Source organism: Primulina tabacum, chromosome 1 (genome assembly GCF_025594145.1).
Source record: "Primulina tabacum isolate GXHZ01 chromosome 1, ASM2559414v2, whole genome shotgun sequence".
Lineage (NCBI taxonomy): Eukaryota > Viridiplantae > Streptophyta > Magnoliopsida > Lamiales > Gesneriaceae > Primulina > Primulina tabacum.
In genome coordinates this window covers 23,604,980-23,629,140 of record NC_134550.1, presented here as the reverse complement: position 1 = coordinate 23,629,140, position 24,161 = coordinate 23,604,980, and the positions used below count along the sequence as shown (strand labels likewise).

At 36.2% G+C, this 24,161-nt stretch overlaps 1 protein-coding gene across 1 annotated transcript; it reads right to left on the bottom strand.

Moving 5' to 3' along the window:
- Window positions 1-6,660: 6,660 nt before the first annotated feature.
- On the bottom strand, window positions 6,661-23,926 carry LOC142543000 (ankyrin repeat domain-containing protein 2B-like). The gene is made up of 9 exons (XM_075649958.1): window positions 23,796-23,926; window positions 23,481-23,511; window positions 23,169-23,314; window positions 22,456-22,668; window positions 22,216-22,364; window positions 21,074-21,242; window positions 7,509-7,601; window positions 7,165-7,304; window positions 6,661-7,081 (listed from the first exon to the last, which is right to left on the bottom strand). The coding sequence occupies exons 1-9, from the start codon at window positions 23,802-23,804 to the stop codon at window positions 6,982-6,984; spliced, it is 1,050 nt and encodes a 349-aa protein (XP_075506073.1). The 5' UTR covers window positions 23,805-23,926; the 3' UTR covers window positions 6,661-6,981.
- Window positions 23,927-24,161: the final 235 nt, after the last annotated feature.

Below are 24,161 nucleotides of genomic sequence, written 5' to 3'. Positions count from 1 at the left end.
GGCTTCGAGGTAAGATCCAAAAGTGTTCGAGCCCTCCTAGTCCATGTCTCAAACCCACCAGGGTCTGGTCCATCACTTTTATAGGCCCTTGCACCGCCAGCTCAGCCCCAACAACCAATCTACTCGCAACAAAGCCGCAAACCCAAGAAACTCGTTCGGACTATGCTAGAACTCGTGCCTCACCTGACTCCAGCCCCTTGAAACCATAATACTCAACGTATATATACTCTTGCACAAACATTAGAAAACGTGACGTATGATCAAAAAGTCATGCATTAATCCATGTAAAACCACATAAAAACAATAGTACATGCTAAATCAAAGAGTTTCTCATGAAAATATACATATATCATCATACATAGAGTGAATGATGAGCAAAAGGATGATACAAGGCGTGCCTTAATATATACGAGCTCAAAAACAAGAAGCTATGCGCGTAGATCTAGCACCGGAGAAGTGAGGAAGAAGCTTTTCTTGAAAACTATGGAGAAAAGTTGAGGGGCTGATGGTTTTTTTTTTTTTTTTTGAAAATGGAGGCTGTTGAATGATGCTGAATGACGGATGGGGCGGCCGTGTATAAGGGCTAGGGTTAGGCTTTAGTTTAGTTGTGATTAGGTTGAGTAAATATGCACTAATGGGCCTAATGTAAAAATTAGAGTGGTTAAAATGGTTTTGGATCCATTAAGCACTAAAACCAACCCATCAAGCCCAATGACACTCTCGAAAAATATTTTGTTTAGGTACATTTAAGAAAATATTGCCCGAACCCTCAAAAAGTCCTCTGAATCGCTAAAATTTGCATACCGGTTAAAAATATATCCCACGAGTAAAAATGTAGAACCCGAAAAATAAGATTACGTATAAGCCATGCATAATTGCTACTATTTAAATAAAAATGAATTTTTATAAATATATGAAGTGTTTGATTTATTTTAATAATTTTAAGTCATGATTATTTATTTTAAAAGTAGATGTTTAGATTTATCTTTCCAGGATAAATACGCGAGGTCGGACCGGAGTTTAGAGATTAAAGATAAGATTAATAAGATTAATAATAAGAAAATATTCCTAAATTTAATTTAAGTCAAAGAATAATTTAATTTAAAGAAAAAGAATGTCATTGGGATTTAATAAATTAATTAGAGCTAAGTTGGTAAATAAGTTCTTTAGGTTAATATTTAATTAAAGCTTAAATTAAAATATGTAAACAAAGGGGGATAAACTAATCTAAGTCTAGTATATTCAAGAAATTAATCATAGCATTTGAATATTTAAATTTGAGGTCATGAATGCCATGCAATAATCTAACCCAAATTTAATGTGTAAATTCACTAAAATATATAATGAGAGTGCTAAACTTTAAGCAATTAAAATACAAGATTTAAACAATAAAATACCATGCAATTTAGCAATAATAATTTTGAGTCCAACATTTAAAATAATTCAAAGGTTAGTAACACCACATTCAAACCACTCCTAATTACACTTCATGGTGTATTCATTTACCCTCTTAATTCACCAAGTAATGGTAATTCAAATATTATAGCACACCACATTCATCCTCATCTTACTACCTAGCATACCAACGTGTATATGCAACAAAAATGAGGGAAAAGAATAGGCTAGCAAGGAATAAGAAAACATTTCAAACCATTCCACTTCTTGAGTTGTAACCTCCCACCTTAATGCATGTTATGACCCATTTAACACCACTTATAACATTCATCTTCCTTACCTACATATCCTACACTCTCATGCTCGAAAAAAATCAGAAGGAATCAGCTGCTAAAAACGTGAAAACAGCAGCAATAAAACAAGAGAAGAAGAAACAATTCAAAAACCATTCAACTCCTTCACTTGTAACTCCCATTTTAATGTATGTTATGGCACCTTTAACACCTCCTATACCACTCATATTCATTGCCTAACAAGCCTACACCCTCACCTTCGAAACATATCAAAAATAACAGCTTAGGAACGTGATAACAGTAGCTGAAACAAGAAGGAAAACTCAACTCCGCTCCGCCGCTCGCATTCGTCGTATTGATTTGTTTTTGTGTCAAAACAAATTCCAGGCATGTATATATTATTTTTTTGCTCTTCAATCAAGTCATATTAGATATTTTTAAGCAGTATATGTTCATGAATCAAGCAACATCAAGAAAATGACAGCAACATCCAAGCAAAAATCTGTACAGGATTTCTTAGCTCTCTTGTCTTCAACTTCACGGTTTGGTGCGTTTTTGGTTGCTTACAGGGAGTTGCTCGGTTCCAGGCACACATGGCTGATACTAGGCATGATTTAGAGTGAGTTAGGGTGATATTGGTCCATTGATTTACATCCATACACTCAGGAATAAAAGATATGACAGCAACATTTTTATGAGTACAGAATTTTGGATCACAGTTTCTGTCATTGGATTGTTTAAAGGGGTGTTCGAATCTTGGCTGTCCTAGGTACTCTAGCCATGGTTAGAACCCTTCCTTATCATGTCTAGGACGTGACCAAAACAATTTTTTTCAAGCTTGGTTCACGGATCCTTGGGATTTTTACATAAACATGACAAGGGCCCATCGATTTTTCAAAAATCTGATTTCTGTGTGAGTGTGAGTTCGGTTTTTGGGTGTTGTCTGGATTATGTTTGGCTTATAGCACATAGCCATGGTTCATACAACACTTGATCATGTCTAGATTGAGCCATGGTCGATTATAGGACCACTGGAAATGATACAAGACAGCAAGTTAGTGCAAAACATCACAGTACAGAATTTTGTGTCTTGGGTTGGAGCTGTGATTTGTCCTAGGTATTTGCTTGGGTTGTGGTTGGCTTTTAGCCCTTAGCCATGGTCCAAGTCATGCCTTAGGATGTTGGTAAGAGTCTTTGGGTGGTGGTTCAAGCCCTTGGTCATTAAATTTCAGAATTTCCCCTCAAATACACAAGCTGCTCCTGCTGTAATTTGACAGCAACTTGCTGTTCGGTTCATGAGGTTGGTTTGAGTTCTTGGCTGGCTTTTAGCCCATGGCCTTGGACTAGGACAGTACCTCAATGAGTTAGGAAAGTCATGTTTTTGGCCGTTCGTGATTCGGTCGAGTTTAGAGGTAGTACGAGAATTTACGGTGAAAGGTGCCAAAATGACTCTCGAAAGAGTGTTTTATGTTTTTGGATTCCTTTCACCCATTTTCGTGTTTTACAGTTATTATGCATATTTCTCAGTATGTTTGGGGTATTTTAATCATGGTTAAATGTCGGTTTAATGTTGGTTCGGGTTGGTACGATACCATGAATAGAAATCAAGTTGTTGGTCCTAATAGTCTCATTTTTGGTTCTATTGTTAAGTTTTTGTCAAGTTAAGATTTATTGCATGTGTCACATATTAGAAGTAAGTCGCAGCAAGCCTGGGAACGATCCAACTCATCCGGTAAAAAATAAGGTTATAATTATATTACGTGCATAAAAATATAAAATGTTTATTTTTGAGATATATGCTATATGTCTTGTGGCCACCTTATGCTTATGGGTTTGGAAGTCGGTAGGCGCAACCGAGGACCTCTCTGCCCGGTGACTTACGACCGGTTTATGATTATGTATGTGTACGGACATCCAGTCCAAGGGCTGTGATTGATCTCTACCGCCCAGTATACTGTGGTTTAGTCTGATCAGGCGCTTACGTTATGTTATGGGCCATTTGCTTAGAAACATTATCTCTACCAGAAAATTATGATATGACATGTCAGAGCTCTATTGAGCAAAGCTTTTACGTATGATTTTCAGATATGCACGTAGTTATAATTATTCATGATACGATTTTCACCGTACGCTTTACGATACCATATTTTTACGTTGCATGGGATTTTATTATATATATTTACTTGTTATACACGATATATACATGTTGAGTCTTTAGACTCACTAGACTTGATTGTTGTAGGTATTGATGAGGTCGAGACTGCGGGCGGAGACCAGTGAGCGATCTTGGGACAGCAGTAGTAAACCCGAGGACCTCATGATTTAGTTTATGCACATTTTATTATTCAAACTCAATTTTAATACGTTGGATTATTTTAAGTTGATGTTTACGTTGGATTAATTTTAAACTGTTTGTTTGAAAACAATATTTGCTTCCGCTGTTATTTTAAAGTTAAAATTATTTACATGTTTATTTTATAAATTGGGCAAATTATTTATTTATTTAGAAAAATTTTAATAATTCCGCAAAATTATGAATACGAAATACGGGCCTTTACAAAAAATACCCAACCAAGGCCCATTTTCAAAAATCACACTTAAAAACACCTCATATTAAATAGTTAAAATTAATAATTCAATAAAATATTTTTTTTGATTATCCCCGGTCTCCATTACCTGTTCGAGCGCGAAATGCAACTTAAAACCCTAATGCGTGAAACTTTAAAATAGCCAAGCAACAACACCTAACCATGCAATATTCATGCATTAAATGCATAAAAATAATTAAACAAATTTTATTATAAAACTCTAGATTGCATACAGTCGGGTTACGTAATTCGAATTTCCTAGACCTTACATTGGCAGTGTTTAAGTTTAAACTGAAGTGGATTAATATACTTGTTGTAATCAATCAAAGTCTTTTAGTGAAAACCTATCCTGGTGATAGAAGGGGTGACGTAGGAGCTTGGGATCAGTATAATTCTGAAACCTAGGTTCCTGGTCCTATATACTGATCATGACGTGTCGCCGTAAGCGTAAGGGGTTTGAAGTCTCCGAACATTCATAAAAATCTTCATATTCAATACCCTATTTATTGCTTGAGTAATTCAATCTATCAGTTGGTTTATTTTTTCACTTCAAACAATTAACTGATTGATATTGACAAGAAGATTATTTAGTTCAATTTATCACAAAACTGATTCATTCTTTGAAAAGAGCAAAAAAACTCCAAGTGTTTATTTAAACCCCCCTTCTAAACACTTTGACCCTTCAAAGCAATCCTAACAAGTGGTATCAGAGCCAAGGTCATGAGTTCAATTCCTATTGATTGCAAATAGTGCAATTATTGAAAGGGAGATTCTTGGGTACAATAATTGTTCTTGCTTGGTAGAGCGATTAAACCGTGGTGCTTGAGCTGTTGTGCGATTTATAAGATTTGAGTTGCATCATTACCACCAGCTATAGTTTTTTGTACAGCAGCAAGCGCTCGGTCCTACACTGGTCCAAACGGATTTCAAACCTGATGTTCACCATTCACAATTTAGTTACTCCTTTTATGAACATGCTGTTTAAATTTAAGCTCGATCTGGCGATTCAATATGGTGCAAGTGCTCTGAGAGTTTACTGAATGTTGGGTTATCAATTTCAGCTAGTACTTTTCTATGTTTTGGAGCATCTTTCGGGTAAGTGAGTTTTTTTATTTTTTATTTTTTCCTAAGTGGACATATATTATAAATTAATTTATATAATTATTTCAGTTTTTGAAAGTATTGTTCGAGCATGATTTCTTTGTTCATGACATATGTTCCTTCACGATTTGTCAAATTCTATGTTCAAGCACTGTTAGGATTCAATTGGATATGAGAAAGAATTTCTGAACTAAGGCCTCTATATAGGTGGGATTATAACCGTTGCACGTCATCACTCTTTATAGGATTAATATATAGGGGAATGATATGAGTAAAATCATATAAAGAAATATGACTTTCAATGCTTTCACATGTCATGTTGTATGCTTTCATGTTTAAAGTGCACATTGTGCTCATGTTCAAGAATATGTTGCGTACATCCCTTGTAATTTTTGTCATTATCACATGTATGTACTTGTTCTGTTTTGAACGATCCTCACTTGTTGAGTATTTCCCAAAATATACTCAAATCTTACTCTCCCTCCACAAATAAGTTGGAGGAACAATCGAGGACGAGGAACAAGATGTTTTGGGGCTGGTGACAGAGGCCGAGGATTGGTTTCCCATATTTTATTATGTTATTTCAACTTTTAATTTAAATGTAAAATGCTTCAGCAAGTTTTATTATGTTGTGAGATTTTATGTTGTAAAAACAATACTATTTATGAAATAAAATGGTTTTGGTTTTATAATGTGTTACGAGACTTGTTGTTTGGAGATTATGTGAGTGTTGAACAACATCGATATCTATACGCCTCGATCTTGGAATGTGACACCCTCTTATCTTTATAATTTTTTATAAATTATATTTATAATGAATTTTAATTTTTATATTAATTAAAAGAATGAGATATATATAATTAAAATTATGTTAGTTGAACCGAAAAAATACTCTTTAAAAATATTATTAATTTATTAATTAGTTAATACATTTTTAAATGATTAAAATTTCATATTTTGATATTATTAATTTATATAAGTTTTACTGTAAAGTATAAGTTAATTATTTCCAAAAATAAGAATATAATATTGTCTCAAATAATAAATCAATAATAAACATAAACACAAACACAAACACAAACACAAACACAAACACACAAACAAAGTTCCAAAAGTACTTAAATATTAAGTTTAAAAAATCAAAATACGAATATACAGCTTACTTTCGTCAAGAATTGTGTTTTTTGCACTTACAAGCGCCAAGAGTTTTCTAATCTATAGTGAAAAAAATTAAGGTTATTCCGATTCAATTTTGTAGTTGAAAAGGATGGACTAAAAACACATGATACCAAATATTTGGCTTTTTATTGATTATTATAACAAATAATAGTATTCAACTAGATTCAAGATTTAGTTGTACAACTGACTCCACTGCGAGTATCTAATGTGACCAAACCCCTGTAAAATTCATACAAATAACGTACACATTCATGTGATTGTCAACATAATTTCAGATGACCCACCACTCTTTAGCATAGAATGACCCACACATACTAAGCATCCCCAAAAACAGAGCATTGATCCCATATACGTATGCCAACACTCGAGCTCGTGGAACTTCACGAGTGTAATCAAACCAGAACAGGAACTGCCGGGGGCAAGACTCATAGAAATGCATCCTTCTCAAGAAGCTTCAGTACCTCGTTTTGGTCATTTAATTTGGCAACGTCTATCGGTGTCTTTCCATCCAAATTCTGAAGAGTGCTGCATCAACCAAGAAAAGCAAGGGTGTTAGAAGGAAAATGTGCAAATTAAAGCCGGGGGGATCGATCAGAAAACATGCTTACACAGCTGCACCGTTGCTCAACAAAAGCTCCACACAGTCCTTTCTCCCATAACCGGCTGCATAGTGAAGAGGAGTGTTCTTATTCTTATCCAGAGCATCAACCTTAGCCCCAGCATCTAGAAGAATTTGAGCACATTTAACCTAGACCAGAGACGTTCAGCTTTTGGGTGAGAATCTAAAATAATCAGCAAAACAAGTCCTAAAACTACATGGCAGGAGTAATAAAAGGTAGCATACGAAAGAAAATAAAAAAAGGAAATCCAAGCATAGATGGTCAGTGAACTGATGAATCTAAGGTTGTAGAAATGAGAAAGAGGAGGATTCTTTTGCCGGTTTTTCAACTACCTCTCCATATCCACATGAAAAATGCAGCGCAGTCCGTCCCTCAGAGTCTTCTTCATCCTTGTCAGCACCACCGGCCAAAGCCTTCTTCAATGCCTAATTGTTGATTAAAAAGTCAAACATACTAAAATACGGGCTTATAATCAAAATGAGAACAAGAAAATATTTGTAAAATAAAAAATTATTAATGACAGCCGAGCAGAAAAGCCAAGTCCTCAATGATTGGAAACACTTTGACAATCGATTTCAGTAAACTCTTAACTTTAGGCAATGAGGATCTGAGAAACCATGATTATAAATGTAGTTGATAAGTGCAAGTTTTGCACTTAATTAGTGATAAGAATCAAACTGAATTATACTAGTTTTGAACAGAATTATTGCATAGTTTTGTTCAGTGTTGTGCTTGCAGGATAAAAGAAATCTAAAAGAATTTGAGATGTTTAAAGGAGGAGATAAAGACTACGAAGACAAGGAATGAAGAGTCCAATGAGTATAAAAGATGTGTGAAGTCGAGTCTACACGCCTCAGCAGATCATAGGCACCTAAGTGTGGAATTATGGAGAAACAAAGCTAAATTTTGTGGATTCAGCGCCTCAGCACCACTTGTTACGCGCCTCAGCGCTTAAACCACTCATTGTTTAGTTCGGTATGGATATTAGGCACCCCAACACCGAAGTCTGGGAAAACTCTATCATGGAGAGTTATATTTGATATGCCATCAGATTTTAGAGGGAAAGAGAGACACGAAAAAAACACAGAGAAAGATTGAGAGAATTGCACGAAAAAGATTTTGAAGGCGAAGAACTTACAACAAAGAAAAAACGCCGAATCAGGGGACGGAGAAGCAACCTTGGCTTCGTTACTAGCGTTCTTCTCTTCTTAAATTCTTTAGATTAATGTTTAGATCTATATACATGCCTTTTTTTATTTATATTTCGTTATGAACTAATTCTATTTTCTAGAAATCAATGGAGCTTGGTCGAGACTATGTTTTGAATTATTGATACATACATAAATTAATCTCGTCATTTATTTGTGTTTGTTTGTTATTAATACTTTCGAATTACTGGTCATAATTTGATTGAACAAATTATTGATATAGAGGATTGAAATTATAATCGTAGGAAAGACATCTTTGGATTTTTATATTGTTCGAAAGACATATAACCACGTTTAGACCCTGGTAAAAACATCTCTTACATCTATTGTTTTGTACTATATTTTCAATACAAATACTAAAAATCAATAGTAAATAAGTAGAAGGATTTTAGTGTTTGTGGTTAATCAACGATTTAAATTTAATAGTGTAATCGTAGGTAATAATTTATTATAGCAAAGATCCAGTGAAATCATATCTTTAGATTCATTCTCTACTGAATTTATTCATCTATCTGCTTGTATTTGTTTTCTTTAATTCGTTAATCATTGAGAACATTATTGAATTTTCTAAATAAAGTTCAATTATCTAATTTCGGTATTTAGTATTTTAATTATACACTCTCCATGGAAACAACATCTGTGCTCATTCATACACTAAAACTTGACATTGTATACTTGCGGTGAGCAAAAGTTGAAACAAGTTTTTGGCGCCGTTGTCGAGGCTTTATTTGATTTATTTTGATATTGTTACCAATTAGTCGTTACTTTAATTTAGAGTTATATTACTCGTATTGTGCATTGTGGAAACTCAAAGTCTCGATTCGTTACTTTCTGATCTAGAAATTGAAATGGCAGCGAAAGCCTTGACAAAAGCATGAAGAGAGAAAGTAAAAGCAACGGTTGAAAACAAAAAGCATAACGAGAATCCACCCCCTGCTTGAGTACCTATCAGCAAACTACTCTGGCATAGCTCGTGAAACCATCAATGCCAACAACTTTGAGCTAAAGTCAGCACTGATCAACATGGTTCGGCTAAACCAGTTTGCGGGATTAGCGACTGCAGATCCACATCTTCATCTAAGGGCATTCCTGGATATTACGGAAACGGTAAAGATTAATAATGTTTCTACTAATATCATAAGATTGCGGTTGTTTCCATTCTCTCTCAGGGACCAAGCAATCGCTGGCCCCGGGTAACATAATCACGCGGTAGGAATTGATAATAAAATTCCTTGCAAAATATTTCCCACATACCAAATCGCCCAGCTAAAAATCAAGATCAGCACCTTCAGACATAATGAATTTGAGAAGCTTTACGAAGCTCGGGAACGTTACAAAGAACTTCTTAGAAGAAGCCCGAACCATGGCTTCAAAGATTGGGTGCACATCGAGTTATTCTATAATGGTTTAAATTAGCAAACTAGAACGGTTGACGCAGCTGCCAGTGGCACATTTTTTGCTAAGTCTCCTGACCAAGCCTACGACTTGCTTGAGCAGATGACCATCAACAGCTATTAGTGACCCTCTGAACGATCTGGAGCAATGAGATCTGCTGGAGTCTATGCGGTGGATCCTATCACATCACTCACGGCCCAAGTGTCTGCACTGACTAAACAGATTGCAGCCATGAACAAAGGAGTTCAGTCTACTTCTAAGGTAGCTACGGTTGCCATTGAAGAAGAGCCTAGCGTGGAAAGAAACAATATACATCAACAATAACAATCATGGGTATGGAGGCTACCGAGATAACCATGTTACTAATTAATATTATCCTGGTTCGCCCAACCATGATGTGAGAGCCCAACCCATGTTCCAAAGCCCAGCCCATTTAGTATTAAGTTAAATAAATAAAAAAAAAAGATGAAATGTTAATCATCTTCATTTCTCTCTCCCGTAACTTCCGCCAGCTTCGTTTTTTGTTCTTCTTCAATTTCGAAGCTTTGACCTTCGATTTTAGCCGCTCCGTTCGCCGAAAAATTACAGTAAATATATATTCGGAATCCTCTCGACGAGAGCTATCCATTGATACCACTCTTGCTAGGTGAAATCGTGATTTCCGAAAACCCGTCTTCGTATTCCGTCACTCAAAACTAAAAATTGATTGAGGGGTTTTGTTCCTTATGTCGTAAGCTTCCTGTTGGTACTACTTTTGCAAATTTTCGAGAACAACCCGTCGGCTCCGTTTTTCTGCGTTATCCCGGTCATCTTCTCCGGCGAGTTTGCCGCCTGTTGCCGGTGAGCTTCGGTGTAGGCTTGATTTTAGCCACTGTTGTTCGGATTACAAGCTACCTCGGTGCGAAGTGTTGCCCACGTGAATTTAATTCAATTTCGACTCAAATAATGTATCATTATTGATTAATTATTGGGTTATTGTTGTAGGTTCCAGAATTGTGCAAGTTGGAGGTATAGTGTGGTGAACCTAGAATTTATCGCAGTCGCTTAAGTATTAGTTTAGCGTCATTTAAAGCTAAAAAGAATATTTTGCGACGATAAAATAGAAATAATTGATTTTAGGTATTTTAGTCGAATATTGAGAATTTAGAAATTTAAAATGCCTAAATTGTTGAAATTGGATTTTTAGTGAATTTAAATGGTTCTGGAATTTTTATATGATGATAAGACCATTTAAATTAATATTCAGTTGATTTGTCTGAGTTGGCATTTACCAGACTTTCTTGAGGATTTAAGATATTTTGTGGTAAATTAAAGTCCAGTTGAGGTACGCATGAACTGTTTTATTATGACGTCTATATGATGTGAAATGACGTTAAGTACTTTGTAATGAGTTGTGGCGTGCCTTATGTGTTTCTGTGAATACGTGATTGCATTCACACATTTATTTGAGTTGATACTATTGTGGCATAGCATTTCGAGCCTTGACTCCTTTGATTGCTATTGATATTGATCTATCGAGTTGTTGCGTCATCGATGGAGTGGGTGGGTAGGATTAGCACTCCTGGTGACTTGCATGAGGGCTGAGCGGGTCGCTCCCGTACCCTCGATGCTACGTGCATGGATGAGCGGCGGCATGATATATCATTGCTGCAGTCCTGGCACGGGTGGCCACTGTTACTGTTGCTGATGCGTTTCATTTGGACTCCGCTTTGGTATCCATTATTTTGTTGTTACCGACACGCATTGCATTTCATTGCATTTTACTTGATTTTATTTCATGTCAGTTATATTTGTCGTAATATTACTGGTTCGTCGTACTGGGGCCCGACCCCTCGTTTCTTTTTATGCTGTGGTTGTTTTTGATGCCATAGCAGGTTATCCAGGAGGATTTGACGCGTCTGGTGGAGCGTCAGGTAGTGGTGCCCAGTCGTCGAGTCACGTTTGAGAGTTCCCATATATATATATATACTATACTATGGAGTTATACATTTACCGGGGAGATGCCCCGTGTAGCTGTACTGTTATTTTTACGATGTTTTGTATTGATAGTTGTGTGATCGAGCCTTGCCGGCTCTATATGTGTTTAGTCCTGGCCAGTGCGGCTATAGGGTTGTGAATTGATGTTATGACTTTATTTCGAGTATATAAATGTTGTTTGTGTTGTTTGGAAATTTTTGGGATGTCCTACTTACGGGAAGGTCATGTCGAAATTTCTGTAGGCCCAAAAGGAAAATTTTAATCGCTTTCGCTGATTACATTAATAAATCCTGGTTGTTTTGTCATTAAATATTAATCAGGAGCACGGGCCCCCACAGTTAATCCTCCTCCGGGATTCAATAATCAAAAGGGTGAGGATAAGCCATCCTTTGAAGACTAGGTAGGTACATTTTGTGGCAGAATCAAGTAAAAGGATGAGCAAGACTGAATCTCATCTTGACAACATTGAGACGCATATGGATAACATGAGTGTCACGATGAACTCTCTAGAGACTCAGATATGCCAGGTTGCGAATGCTTTGAAGGACCAAAATAGAGGTCAGTTTCATAGTAATACTGAGGTGAATCCCAAGGTGTAATGCAAGGCTATTGCATTGAGAAGTAGAAAGGAAGTTGGAGTCAAAGAGGAGATGGCTGAAGACAGTGATGAAAAGAAAGATGAAGTACTGGAGAAAAGTTGAAGAGTCAAGGGATGTCCTTGAACAATATCTTTTACCTAAGGCTAATCACCCTTATCCTCAAAGATTCAAGAAGAAAGTATTAGATCAACAATTTTCTAATTCACATCAACATTCCATTTGCTGACGCTTGGGAGCATATGCCTAATTACACCAAATTAAAAGGCTTCAAGAATACAAGATTGTAAAGTTAATTGAAGAGTGCAGTGCCATTCTACAAAAGAAGCCACCGCAGAAATTGAAAGATCCAGGGAGCTTTAATATCCCTTGTGTTATTGGTGGTTCTCATGTAAATAAGGTCTTATGTGATCTAGGTGCAAACATTAATTTAATGTCTTTTTTCTATTTACAAGACCCTAGAGCTTGGAGAAGTAAAGCCTAGCACAATCACTTTGCAATTGGCAGATAGATTGCTTATGTATCCACATGTGATAGTCGAGGACGTACTTGTGAAGGTGGACAAATTCATCTTCCCTGCAAATTTGTGATAATGGATGTGGAGGAAGATCAAGATGCATCGTTAATTTTTGGAAGACCGTTTCTAGCCAGTTGGAGAGCATTGATAGAAGTACATAAAAGATAACTCACCTTGAAAGTTGGTGGAGAAACAGTAATGTTCAACATTTAACATGCCATCAGAGGATCCAATGAGGAAAGTACATGTAACAGTATTGATATTATTGACATTTGTCTATATTTAGATTGTGCAGGAAAAGCAATTGGTGAAGATCTTTTGGAGAGATGTCTAGTTTGTTCGACAATGATGGCAGATGATGATAATGATTGGGAACTTAGAGAGCAAATCCTGGCTCTCAACGGTTTCCCAAAGGAAAAAGTGGTGGATGTGAAAAAAGAAGATATGCCGAAGGATAAAATCAATGAGGTAAAGGATTTACCTAAACACTTGTGATATGCATTTTTAGGCGAAAAGCTATTTATTCAGTAATTATCTCTTCTCTTACTCAGGATGAAAATGATGAATTGTTGAGAGTGTTGAGAGAATTTAAAACTGTCTCAGGTTGGGCAATATCTAATATTAAGGGAATTAGACCCACCATATGCATGCATAAGATTTTAATGGAGTCATATACACCTTATGTTGATCATCAAAGGTGGTCAAACCCAACTATGAAAGAAGTAGTAAAGGCTTAGGTATTAAAATTGTCAAATGTTGGTTTCATTTATGCTATTTATTATAGTGTTTGGGTGGTCTCACCTGTGCAAATAGTGCTAAGAAAGGATGACAGTGGCAAAAAATGAAAATAATGAATTGATTTCTACTCGTATGGCGACTTGTTGGCGTATATGTATTGACTATAAGAAGTTGAATAATGTTAAGAGAAAATATCAATTTCCACTATCAAATGCTTGATATCCTTGCAGGCTATCCTCATTATTGTTTTTTATATGACTATTCAGGTTACATTCATATTACAATTGCTCATGAGGATTAAGAAAAGACCACTTTCACATGTCCATATGGTACATTCGCTTTTAGGAAGATGTCTTTTGAGCTTTGTAATACACCTGCTACGTTTCAGAGGTGTATAATAGCTAACTTTGCAGATATGGTAGAAGAAATCATGAAAGTCTTTGTGTATGACTTCTCGGTATTTGACTCATCATTTGATCATTGTCTGCATAACAATTCCCTTGTTTTACAGAGATGCCAAGAAAATAACTTAGTTCTCAGTCGAGAAAAATGTCACTTTATAGTTCAAGAAGACGGAGCCGTATGACGTGAAGATTGTCATGAACGGTTTCTTTGAGAAGGGTGTGATACCACCAACTATCAGGCCCGACGAGCGGATTGAAAGTTGATAAGAGCCAAAGTGGTTGCTAATTAAAAGCTCCCACCACCGAAGAACGTCAAAAGAATAAGCTTTTTAGGACATGTAGGGTTTTATCACAGATTTATTAAAGATTTCTCTAAAATCACCAAACCCTTGGGCAATTTAATAGATTCAACGTATATATTTGACGAGGATTGCTTAAACGCATTGACAAAATTAAAGAAACATTAGAGATTGCACCTGCCATGATAGTACCTGAATGAAAAGAGCCATTCGAATTGATGTATGACGCTAGTGACTATGCAATCGGTGCTAGTACTAGGACAGAAGAGATAAGATGTTCAGAGCAAACTACTATGCGATTCGCACAATGGATGCAGCACATGCAGCAATTTGTTACCTATTTGCCAAGAAAGACGCAAAGCCAAGTTTGACAAGGTTGATATTGCTGCTACAAGAAGGAAGAGAAAATCAAGTGGCTGACCATCTATCGAGGTTGGAGTTAGAAGACGAGAAAAGAATAATGCATCAAGGAGACTTTTCCTGACGAACTATTCGAGGTGAAGTATAAATTGTCATGGTTTGCAAACATTGCTAACTTTTTGTCTTGTGGTGTTTTGCCCAACCAAAGGAAAATGTTTTCCATAATGCAAAGTTTTACCTATTGGACGATCCTTTAGTTTTCAAGAGATGTGCTGATCAAGTCATAAAGAGATGTGTAGCAAACGAGGAAGCACGAGAGACCCTGGACCAATGCCATTCTGCACCATATGGTGAGCATTTTGGAGCATCACGAACAACTACAAAGGTATTACAATCTGGTTTTTATTGGCCTAACTTGTTTAAAGATAGTTACATCTTGGTAAAATCATGTGATAGATGCCAAATGGTAGTAAATATTTCTCGACGTCGTGAGTTACCACTTACAAATACTTTGGAGGTCGAGCTTTTTGATGTTTGGGGAAATTAATTAATGGGACCCTTCTCATCGTCTTTTGGCCAATCTTATATTTTATTATCTGTAGATTATGTGTCAAAAATGGGTGGAAGCAATCGCCACCAATACTAATGATGCTCGTATTGCAGTTAAATTTTAGCATAAAAATATATTCACTAGGTTCGGAACACCAAGGTACGCATTTTTCCAATAAAATCTTCAACTCATTATTAGGTAAATATAATGTGTAAGGATAAGGTAGCACTAACCTATCATCCACAATCAAACGGTCAAGCAGAAATATCCGACCAAGAAGTCGAATAAATTCTCAAACAAGCTAATCGGAAGGATTCAACAATTAAATTGGATGATGCAATTTGGGCGTTTAGGACTGTTTTCAAGACACCTATTGCTATGCTTCATTAGAGGTTAGTATACGGAAAAGTGTGTCACCTACCCGTAGAACTGGAGCATAAAGCGTTGGGCTGTCAAGAAACTCAACTTTGACATGAAAGCTTCAGGGGAACAAAGGTTACTGCAACTAAGCGAGATGGAGGAATTTAAAAATAATGACTATGAAAATGCCAAGATTTACAAAGAGCATACAAAGAAATGACATGACAAGAAGAGAATTTGAACCTGGACAACATTTACTATTGTTTAATTCTCACCTGCGATTGTTTCCAGGTAAGTTGAAGTCGAGGTGGTCAGGACCTTAACAGTAGAGAAGGTACAACTCTATGGTGCAATCGAGTTAAAATGCAGTGACGGAAAAACGTTCAAGGTCAAAGGTCAACGAGTAAAACACTATTTTGGAAATGAAGTAAGGTACATTATCAACATTCCATTGAGCGAGCCAAACTAAATCACATTCAGTGAAGCTAAGGACTATAAACTAAGCGATTTTTGGGAGGCAATCATGCTCACACCAATTATTTTTAGTTTGGTTGTTTTTTAGTAATTTTATATATACATATAATTTTTTATCTATTGTTGCATGTTGTGATCAAGAATTAATCTGATAATTTTAATATGCAGGTATGAAAAGCTGTTTGGAAAAAAAAAAAAAAAGAGAGAAAAGTTTGTAGCATCGGCACCTTAGCTCCTACAATGCGCTCTATATCTGATGTGAAAATTCGTCGGTGAAGTGCCTGATTATCGGCAACTCAGCTTTGACCAAAAAAGAGATAATTTTTTCTTCCAAAGAGCACCCATGTCCTTTAAATACAGCCCCACACTCGGAAATTCAGAATTATTAGCACTCTTTTCTCAAAATGCGAACACCGACCAGATCTGTCCACTCTCGCCAAAAACATTTCATGCAGTCAATCAACCACATCATTATATATCATATTCTGCAGCCTACACACTCTGATTCATGCAACAACATCACGAATTCGAGGTTAGGATTTGTCCCAAATCAGGATATATGCGGCCGAGACATCATGCGAAAGCTTGGAACTTGATTTTTAAATTTTTTGGATAGTACACAACTTACCATTCCTTAGAAACAAGGTATTTGATAAATTGTTGAGATCAACATGTATTGGGGGTCATTATTGAGACTACTGTTGATGGTGGTATTGAATTTTTTACTACAAATTGTGAAAGATGCCGCTGAAGAAAAAATCAAAGGATGACGTCTCCTCTTCGTCGGTGCCTTTTGATCGACGATGTTTCTTGGACGCCACTGCTGCTAGCAATTATACGGCACTACTCGAGAAGAACATGCACCGTGAACGAAGGCTAGACATGTCTCGTCCTGACCACTTCATGCTCGTTAATGCCAAAGACCGAGGGAGGGAAAATTTCATGGAACCTCCTGCAAATACCGTGATAACGCTAGAACCGAGAATTTTATGCCAATCTCAAAGTGAAACACAGAGAGTATAAGGTCAGGATCAGGGTCAGGGGACAGATGGTGGCGTTTGACAGTGCAACAACTAATGCAGTGTATGGAATGCCTAGCTATGAGAATGGTGGGTATCGAACACTTTGCAGGGCGGATGGTGGCGTTTGACAGTGCAACAATTAATGCGGTGTATGGGATGCCTAACTATGAGAATGATGGGTATCAAACACTTCTGGGCAAACCGGTTTACTATGAGATAATCATGTAAACACTGAGTGAGTCAGGAGTAACATGGAAGCTCAATGATGAAAGAGCGATGGTGAACTTCCAAGCAAAGTATCTAAAAACAGAAGCGAATGACTGGCATCAATTTGTAGCCTCGAGGATAATGCCACCAAGTCACACTTGGGATATGACGAAGGAAAGGAGGTGTCACGACCCTTAGCATGCCCCACTCATCGTTGACCACAGACCTATGCAAGCATGCTGGGGTCACTTGGAGCGAATCTGAAGAGTTGTTGAGACCAAAAGCACCAATTGATATATACCATTCAAAGCCGACAAGGAGAACCAAAGAAAGCAATAGTCGGGGAAGTTTCGGGGAGCAGGCATGAGCCTATAACTCTGAGATCCATTGAGGCCCGGCCAAGACCTCGTACAATGAATGAGCGACTTGCTGAACTAAAGAGGAATATGGAGTTGAAGAAAGAACGGAACAGTGGACGCAAATGCTCGCTCATATGATGTACGTGCAAGACTTTACCGCTGCATTAGCCCAGAAATTTCCTGACCCCAGTTACCAGTACATGCCATTCCCACAACCACCTATGTGGCATGCACAGCCAGACGAGGACGAGGCTATGGGAGAGGACGAGGACATGGTTGACGGTGACAACGACGAGTTCTGATGCTCGTCGTAGAGGTACGTGTATCGCTATGCTTTGATTGATTATTGTACATTGGGGACAACGCACGTATCTAAATTTGGGGGTGGTTTAGTTGCCTAGCTGTTTTAGTTGCCTAGCTGATGATTGGTTTGAATTTTTGTGTTTGATTCCTGCAATTTCGTCCTAGTGTGTCATACAACTTTAAAAAAAAAAAAAAATAGTTTTTGTAGCGTGTCATACAACTTTAAAAAAAAAAAAACTAGTTTTTGTCGCGGTAAGTGGTAGTGTCAGGTCGTCAAATTGCTGAATGTGTGGCCAATGATGAGAATGAAATTCAAATGCAAAATCAGGGAATAAGTATATGTGCTAACAATAGCTTAGAGTTCACACTCATTACATGCAATGTGCTATGATTATTGATCTCATCGATTTCTAGAAATCATTCACTTACTTGTGATATTGAGTGGACAGGACTGAAACTTTTGTCAAAATCACATGACGTTGAGTAGATGTTCACAAAAACAAAAATGATCTTGGCAATTATTCAAAATACTTTAGGCATGTGATCATTTGAGCATTTTATTTTTTGTTAGCACTTGAGCCTAAATGAGAACAATGAAATCGGTAAATTTTTGCATGATAATTAAAAAATATATTTAAAAATAATCATTCAATTATTGAATTACACATGATCAGTCATTATGCGTTGATTGGTAGACTGAAAGTAGTCTAGAACTTGCTTCAACACCCTTCGAGGCAAAATACGGATAATATGTGACTTAAGAATGATTTAGGCGATCTTTTGAACTATGTGATCCTTTGGAGCCTACCAAATGTATAATAAAATTATCATTATTGTCCCACCTTGAGCTTAATGAAAAATCAAATGGAGTGTGCTAAAGGTACACAATAAACCCACATTGTTGTTCTTTCTACAATCTCACATCAACTGCCCAAATTTTGAGCTTATACACTACTTCCTACCTAAACCTAGAGAGAAATAAGTCCATTGTGCTGTTAACACAACAATAACTCCTAGATGCTGACAAGAACGGAAAAATTGGAGAAGTTAGATGAAATATTTGAAAGAATTGAAGGGAATGAAAAAAATTAAAAGGGAAAAAATGGAGAAAAATGGAGGAAACGGTGGATTGCATTACATTACGTGTTGATGAAAGAAAAGAGAATTGTGGATAGATGGAGATAATAAGTTCAATAAACAGTCGAGTGTTAAAGATGAAGAAATGTGTTAAACGACTAAATCGCTTATTTTTTTTCATTTTTTAATTCTCTACCTTTATTGTAGCCCTGAACCGAAGCCAAACGTTACAAGCTTAAAAGACCTATTAACCTTGTTACATTTATCCAATATACTAATAGAGAAGAGCTGCAAGAGTCAAGTCTATGTACGCTTGAGAAACAGTGTTAACGAATACAGAATCTGACCATTTACACATACACATCTCGTGACATTGAATGACTCTTTGGCGCACTTTTCTTGAATATCCTTTAAACCAAATGCTAACCAAGAAAGTCATTTGTGATCAAATAGATGTTAATATTGGTAAAATATAGTTTGAAGCTTAAGTTGAGGAACTCTTGAGTTTGTAAAGTGAACAAGTGAATTTATATTAGGATGTGACTGGGCGAATGGAAACCGGCACGTCACACACTGAGGTAAACTCTTGAGATGTTATGATATAGAAATGACTTTGATGTTTTGTCTCGGAAGCCAAGCTCAATTAAATACTTCGATGACCTAAAGTTGTTACTCGTATTTTAGTTTTTATTTCTTTGTGGAGTCTTTGTCTATTTTGCTCGGGACTAGCAAAAGTTCAAGTTTCGAGGGTTTGATAAGTGTAAGTCAATTAGTGACAAGAAACAAACTGAATTATGCTAGTTTTGGACAGAATTATGTATGGTTTTGTTTAGTGTTGTGCTTGCAGGATAAAAGAAATTTAAAGATGATGTTTAAAGAAACAGATAAGACTAAGAAGATAAGGAATGAAGAGTCCAAGAAATCTAAATGATGTGTGAAGTCAAATCTAGGAACCTCAGCGCCGAATCATATGTGCCTAAACAAAGCTAAAATTCGTGGCTTCAGCGCCTCAGCACCACACCATGACACCTTCGCGCCAATGACTGATAAAAGAGGCGCCATTGTACAGTTCGGGATCCTGCGCGAACTTAATTGAGAGTCCAAGTCTGCGAAAACTTGATCATGAAGAGTTTTATTTGAGATGCCATCAGATTTTCGAGGAGGGGAAGAGACACGAAAAAACACAGAGATATTGAGAGAATTGATGAAAAAAATTTTGAAAGCGAAGAACTTGCAACAAAGAAAAAACGCTGAATCCGAGGACGGAAAAGTAACTTTGGCTTCGTTACTGGTGTTCTTCTCTTCTTAAATTCTTTAGATTGGTGTTTAGATCTATAAACATGTCTTGTTTTTAATTCTATTTCGTTGTGAAATAATTTCATTTTCTACAGATCGACATAGCTTGGTCGACTACGTTTAGAATTATCGATACATACATAAATTAATTTCTTGTCGTTTATTTGTATTTGCCTGTTATTAATAATTTTGAATTACTGATCATAATTTGATTGAACAAATAATTGATTTCCATCACTCGGGAGAGGAGATTGAAATTACGATCGTAGGAAACATATCTTTATGTGTTTATATCGTTCGAAAGGCATATAACCACATTTAAAACTTGGTAAGAACATCGCTTGCATCTATTGTTCAGAACTAGATTTTCAATAGGAATATTAAAAATCAATAGTAAATAATATATTCTATTTACCACTCAGGAGAGAGAATAGAATGATTTATTGTTCGTAGTTAATAAACGATTTGGTTTTAATAGTGTAATCGTAGTAATAATTTAATATAGTAGAGATCAAGTGAAATCGTATTTCTAAATCCATTCTCTATTGAATTTATTATTCTGTGTGATTGTCTTTGTTTACATTCGTTAATCACCGAGATCGTTATACAATTTTCTAAATAAAGTTCGACTATTCTAATTACGGTACTCAGTATATATTTTATTATATATTTCCTATAGGAACGACATTTTTGCTCATTCATATATAAGCAAAAATTGCAACAGTAGTTTTCAACATAATATCGCTAGGAGTTACCTCTTCATCACCAACACTAGCTGTGTTGTGGACAATGGATTCCTCATCATTTACCTCCTCTGCTTCGTCTTCCTCAGCAGCATCACCAGCAGATGTGGCACCTTCTCCTCCAACAGCAAATCCCATAGCCTCACCCAACTTCTGGAGAGCCTCTTTATCATTCCAGTATCTAATTATGATATTTATCAGTGGTGGACATGCCAAGTAATGACCAGTTCCACAACAGTACCAAGATTAAAAATGTATCAAAATATTTTACCAGCTATACTGTAGGCACAGGAATAAATCCTAAACATTTTTTTGAAATTATAAACATATTAGTTGACCAGGCTAAAAAATTTCTAGGTTTTTAGTTGGAATGAATCATAAATTTTTCTACATCTCGTGGAGTAATAACAGAACATCAGTTCAACTAGAAAACAAGAGCTGAAAAACAAACCGTAATCCTTCTAACATTCAAATGTGATACAAAATATCTTTCTAATTGTCAAAACACGGCAAGGTACATCCATAGGCCAACAGGAACACCCATTATTTTGCAGGATGAATTATAAATCTCCCTAAAATAATAATAATTACTGGAAATTGCAGAATATGCTGCATAATTCATGATGTTTTACATTTGAAGCTCATTAAAGAGGACCTCTCGATCTTTTGGTTTATTTGTTGGGAGAGAACCTCATATCTCGTAACACAAGATTGTAAATAATTTTTCTTATCATTTTATTGATTTAATGCTCCAATATATTGGAGTACATACAAAAGATAACATTATCCTAACCAAAATAAAAGATCATCTTATCCTAACAAAAAATAAAAGATTACTATATCCTAACTCAAAATCCTAAATATGAGACTTATCTACTTATTCAAAGCTTAACTAGAATAAAAGATAATAATTAAATAAAAGATATCAATCGGCATAGAACCTACTTTATTTGGATTTCCCATAGGCAAATATTCTTTGTTTGGGCCAAGGAGCCAATGACACATTAATTTTCTTGAGTTAGAGGACATATTTAAATCTTTCAACCTCTTTAATTTCCAGCTCAACTATCAGATTGATCTTACTTCGAAAAAATGATAGTATGTCATCATCACGTAACCATACCAAACTAAAATAAATCAGAAAAAGATATAACTTCATCATAGCAGCAGGACCCCCAGTCTCGATCTCTTCCAATATAGGCTTCAAAGATGGATCTTCCTTCACACGGGCCATTCGTTCTTCAAGTTGTTCTTTATTAGCTGGATTTGTCATACTCTCAAGCATGCCAGACATAGCTGGATCCTGCAGAAAAATGAGAATGATACAATTTTTGACTTTATATAAAATGAAATGATAGTTTGTCAGGAAATAAAGAAAATGTAACCCTCAATACCTGCATCAATGAGTTTCCAAGCCTCTCAGCCATGGTCATGAATTGAGGATTTTCCATGACTTTTTGCATTGTCGACATATACTCTTGCGAATCAAAGTTAGGGATGCCATCTTCAAATGCAGCACCTTGAAAGGTTTTCTGTAGCTGTTCTGCCATCTGATTAAATGAAGGATCCTTGGCTATCTGTTCGGCTAATTCCTTGATGCTTGGGTCCTGCACAAACTCATTATAGATTAGAGAACGAGGATATAAAATTATCATATTCAATTAATACTTTTGATCATAAAGCTGATTAATCCACACTACCCTGAAAATATCATTGACCATTAATTACTGTTACTTAACCATTAGATGCTCCAAGATAAACATTACTAACATATGACACAAGAAAAAATCATAATTCTTTCCTGTGTCCCTCTCAAGACATGAATTAATTTTTATGGTTTTCGGTTCAATACACAATAAAATAAGCAGTTTCCCAGTTGTTTAAGTGCAGAAACACCTGCTCGTGAATAGAATTCAAATTTTAATCAAGTTAGAGCATAAATAATTATCCAAGTAAACCAATCAGCATCAAGTTTTAAAAAAACCGACACATAGTTGTCCTTCACGAAGAAGAAACTAGTGAAGAGCTGACATTAACATGCTACAAATTCACCATAACACTTTCTCAATCTAAGAAAGGCCACAAGGGATAAGGAAAGTATACATACATTAAGCAGTCCCGTCATAGCAGAGAAATCAAAAGGATTTTGCATTTCAGGAAATGAAGCAGGGATTGCACTGGCCTGCCCAGATGGTGCCCCCCCAGAAGCTGAAGGAGCAGGAGTTCTACTTTTAGGCGCATCAGACTTCTGCTCTGAAGAACAGAAACGTAGTTTTTCAGACATTCAGAATTCAAGTTTTCTGCCTAACGGCAAAAAAGAAAAAATCGTTCTTAAAACACATACTCATGGACTAAAATTTCTGAAAGAAAAGAGATCAAAGAACGCGCATAAAAAACACTCTCAGCTCAGATAACATACCATCTCTAGGAACCGGAGAATTTTTTGCTGCCTGAACAACAGCAAATCAATTATCAGTCAAATCAACAGCAGTAAACAAGTGAAAACTGGAATTCATAAAATCAATTAGAAATTTTTTTATTAACATAAACTTCGAAAAACCTCGAATAACTGAATCAATAATAGGAAAATCACTAATTACTCCAATATATTGACAGAAAATGGATCTTAAAGAAGTTGAAACCCAAGTCAACAACCGGACTCCAGATCGAACAATCTACTTTTAGACAAAAATTTCTGAACGACTCGAAACGAGCATAAATTTAGCAAGAATACCTCAGACATGGCTGCAAAATCTGATGGAGACGTGTTGGATCCTTTGCTTCGAGTGACGGAACGAAATTTGCAGACGACACGAAACAATGGTCTGAGGTGAAAAAATGGGATAATATAGAAAATAATATAGAACACGGCAATGGGTCACCTCAATGGGTCACCTCGCCTTTACAGGGTGGATTGAGAGGTCGCCTAGGGAGTGTTAGGTTTGGGTGATAAGATGGGTTTATCTTTTTTAATCCACCTTATCTCTCGTTTGGTACGCGTAATTATTTAATCAAGTCAATATCTCCTATGAATGATTAGGTTATATTAGGTGGGTTAAAATAATACCTCCTCACCCCCTAGGATTATTTATCCAACTCT

Bases quoted from the DNA above. Each gene is read 5' to 3' on its own strand.
- LOC142543000 (XM_075649958.1), bottom strand. The intron at 7,602-21,073 runs GTAACTCCTAGC...ATCAACAATTAG, and splicing joins CTAGTGTTGGTGATGAAGAG to GCATTGAAGAAGGCTTTGGC. The intron at 7,082-7,164 runs GTAAGCATGTTT...TGGTTGATGCAG, and splicing joins TTGAGCAACGGTGCAGCTGT to CACTCTTCAGAATTTGGATG.